The 3,662-nt window shown below is 30.9% G+C and overlaps 1 protein-coding gene across 1 annotated transcript in view; it reads left to right on the forward strand.

Annotated features, from left to right (window-relative positions):
- LOC107484563 (serine/threonine-protein kinase SAPK3) overlaps positions 1-3,048 on the forward strand; it is a 3,441-nt gene extending 393 nt beyond the window's left edge. Inside the window, exons 2-9 of the mRNA XM_016105120.3 lie at positions 162-236; positions 1,215-1,316; positions 1,450-1,503; positions 1,579-1,671; positions 1,772-1,864; positions 1,956-2,060; positions 2,138-2,236; positions 2,547-3,048. Of these exons, the coding sequence (XP_015960606.1) occupies positions 162-236; positions 1,215-1,316; positions 1,450-1,503; positions 1,579-1,671; positions 1,772-1,864; positions 1,956-2,060; positions 2,138-2,236; positions 2,547-2,810 (885 nt within the window). The 3' untranslated portion in view covers positions 2,811-3,048. The remainder of the gene's footprint in view (positions 1-161; positions 237-1,214; positions 1,317-1,449; positions 1,504-1,578; positions 1,672-1,771; positions 1,865-1,955; positions 2,061-2,137; positions 2,237-2,546) is intronic.
- Positions 3,049-3,662: the final 614 nt, after the last annotated feature.

Here is a 3,662-nt window from a genome sequence, read left to right on the forward strand (position 1 = left end):
TTTTTTGACTAGTGACTAATGAATAATAATGCTGTTTGTTTTGTTCATGGGTATTACAGTATTATCAAACTTAACTGGTTAAGCTTACATGATCACATACTTTTCTTTTCAAAATATTTCTTCTCAAATTCTTTCTGATTGAGGCGTATTTGTGGTATCAGATTGATGAGAAGGTTCAGAGGGAGATAATTAATCACAGGTCTTTAAGGCATCCCAATATCATTAGATTCAAAGAGGTAAGAGTAGTTTGTCTTTCCATCTTTGAACTTTCCTCATCACTTTTGTTTCAAAAGGGTACACAATTGACCGACTCGAGGAAATCGTACCTCAATACACAATTTCGTAATCCCTATGAGTTACTAAGTGTGTGTTTGGATTTGGCGTTTGCCAAATTGAAATTTGAATAAAAGTGATTTTATAAAATTAATTTTGAGTAGAGGTAAATTTGTGTTATCATGATTTATGGTTGGATATTTTATACCAAAATTAATTTTGATGAAATAAATATTATTTGAATAATATTAGTTAAAATCACTTTTAGATAAATAACTTTTAAATAGGATATGACATTAAACTATAATATTATTTTTTAATTTGTTTGATTATTTTAATATTTTTTAGTATATTTTTTATGTAGTATATTTTTTTAGTATTTTTGATATTCTTTTTTAGTATATTAAAATTTTTTTATTATTATTATATAGGAAAGAATTAAAAGTTTAGAGTTAATGGTTAAATGCTAGCTAATGAACACAAAAGCTAAGATTATTTACTTTCTGTAAACGTGAATTTGAGAACAAAATTCTTTCTGCTTTTACCAAAAAAACAAAATTAACCAAACCAAAAATTGAAACGTTCAAAATATTTGAACGTGCTTTTCACCTCCCAAAGCCAATTCTATATTTTGTATAATTAAAAAGACTAGATCATCACTGATACAAGATTGCATTGAATTACGGGTTTTATATATCTCGCAAATCTATGTTGCATACTGTATGTAATATCATAATTTTCTGCAAGATATCTTGCAAGCCAAGACTATTAATTTGGAAGTATAGCAACTACATGGACTTGGCACCTTCCATTAGTATATCCCTGCATTTAGTGTTACAAATCCTTATTCCAATTAGTCATGCAAGATGATAAATCTTTTATTAGAGGTTTTTGATTTTGTATACAAAAAAAAATGCTGAATGAGACATCTTTCTTGGCAGGTGCTCTTGACCCCTACGCATTTAGCTATTGTCCTGGAGTATGCTTCAGGTGGTGAACTCTTTGAAAGGATATGCACGGCCGGTCGATTTAGTGAAGATGAGGTTGTACAATTCATTTGGTTGAACTGGTCTTTCTTTCATTTGAATAATTAATATTAGCATATATCAAATGTAAAGGATATTCATATTAAGTTATACCAAGTTACTATTTTGATGAAATTCCTTATTATTGCAGGCTAGATATTTCTTCCAACAGCTGATTTCTGGGGTTAGCTACTGTCATTCAATGGTATGCACCATTTGATCGCTTCTTCATTGCAAACTCTTTGATGTCTTTATATCATAATTATACTTTCTACTGCAGGAAATTTGTCATAGAGATCTGAAATTGGAAAACACCCTCCTGGATGGAAATCCGTCTCCCCGACTTAAAATTTGTGACTTCGGTTACTCCAAGGTCAATGGCATTTGAAATGAATCTTGTTTTTGTTCTGCCTTTGAGTTCTTGACATCTTTTCCTTTCTAACTATCCTACTTGTTTTAATATTCAAGTACAGTCGGCTTTACTGCACTCTCAACCAAAATCAACAGTTGGAACTCCAGCATACATTGCTCCGGAGGTTCTGTCACGAAAGGAGTACGACGGAAAGGTATTTGATAATTTGAGTGGTTTTGACGATTATCAATTCATAGTCTTATTAGAACAGCTTGATTTTGTAAGCACTTTGTCTTATTTTACAGATTGCAGATGTTTGGTCCTGTGGTGTGACCCTTTATGTCATGTTAGTTGGTGCATACCCTTTTGAGGATCCGGAAGATCCTAGAAATTTCAGAAAGACTATTGGGGTGAGCTCTCATCCAACTTTAACAGCTTGAATAATCTTTGTTAGCAGAAAACTCAAACTTTGATCCTTTGGTAACAGAGAATAATAGGTGTTCAATACTCCATACCAGACTATGTTCGCGTTTCTGCAGAGTGTAGGAACCTTCTCTCTCGAATCTTTGTTGCCGACCCTGCCAAGGTATCTTTTAAACTTGATAATTCCTCTTGGCCCAATTTGTATCTACATTCAGTAATCATCTAATTTTGTTAATGATAAAATACTAGGCATTTATTATTTAATTGTTTTCTGATTTGTTCATCGCCTATAAATAGGTGGTATCTTGAATCATATTAGACAGTAGACACAGCTATCACACAACACAAATAACATCTTAATATCAAGTTTACGCTTGAGTTGTTATCATGAATTCTAACAGCATCCAAATGAAAAATGGATATGCTAATTTACATCTAGTTTCTGAATTGATTGTTTCTTATCCTTGTTAAAGAGGATCACCATCCCAGAGATAAAACAGAACCCTTGGTTTCTGAAGAAGTTGCCTAGAGAGACCATGGAAGCTGAAAGAAAAGGTGGAGAGGATACACAGAAAGACCAACCAAGGCAGTGCGTCGAAGAGATTATGCGGATCATACAAGAGGCTAGAACACCAGGGCCAATGTCTAAGGCTAGTGATGTGGGCCAAACTGGCACTGGATCACTTGATGATGAAGATGATGAAGTTGATGTTAGTGGTGACTTTGAACATGTTTGAAATCAAGGTCTTCGATTATTTTGTGGGAGGCTAGATTTGTTTATAAGACCCACTGTGTGTGTGTGCGCATTATTTTTTACATTTATCACATTGTTGTGCAGTGTTCTAAACATGCATAGTATATGTATATGTAGTTTTATAATTGAGAGGATATTGTTAATAAAAAGGCTTGAATAACGGTGTATGTTTACTTTCCTATAAATCACAAAAGAAGTGGTTTGATTTCAGATATCATTAATCATAATCTACTGTTTCCCTGTACTTTTAATCTTAACTCCTATATAATGCTGTGAAGCAATAATAATTTTTTTGTCACAATTTTGATGGACCCAATGTGATAATAGCATGTTGATATTACATATGAATATAATCTATTTTAATATTTTTGTATCTTATTTGATAATAATAGACAAAGATAGAGGTGTGATATAAATCATAATTCTATTAAAAAAAATCAATCTTACTCGATATCATAATTATAGTTATCAAACTCAAATGGGACTCTCAACTGATCTAAATTAAGTGCCTGATTATTTTTGTTATTGATCCATAAAAAACCGATTTAACCCGCACTGAACTGTACATGAGTCATCCACTAGACGTATTTTCTTTGTTAAATAATATGCTAATAATTACATATATACTGAAAGTAATGCCTTTTATTTAACACACACTTAATATCTTAAAAAAACTAATAATAATATCATATTAAAGCAATTATATATTTTATATTGAAACAATGAAATTTAAATAATATAAAATATTATTTTTATTCTTCATTAATAATATTGTATTTATTTATTTTTATAATTTAATTTTTATACGTTAATATTATAAAATATTTTACGCAAT

Source organism: Arachis duranensis, chromosome 1 (assembly GCF_000817695.3).
Source record: "Arachis duranensis cultivar V14167 chromosome 1, aradu.V14167.gnm2.J7QH, whole genome shotgun sequence".
NCBI lineage: Eukaryota > Viridiplantae > Streptophyta > Magnoliopsida > Fabales > Fabaceae > Arachis > Arachis duranensis.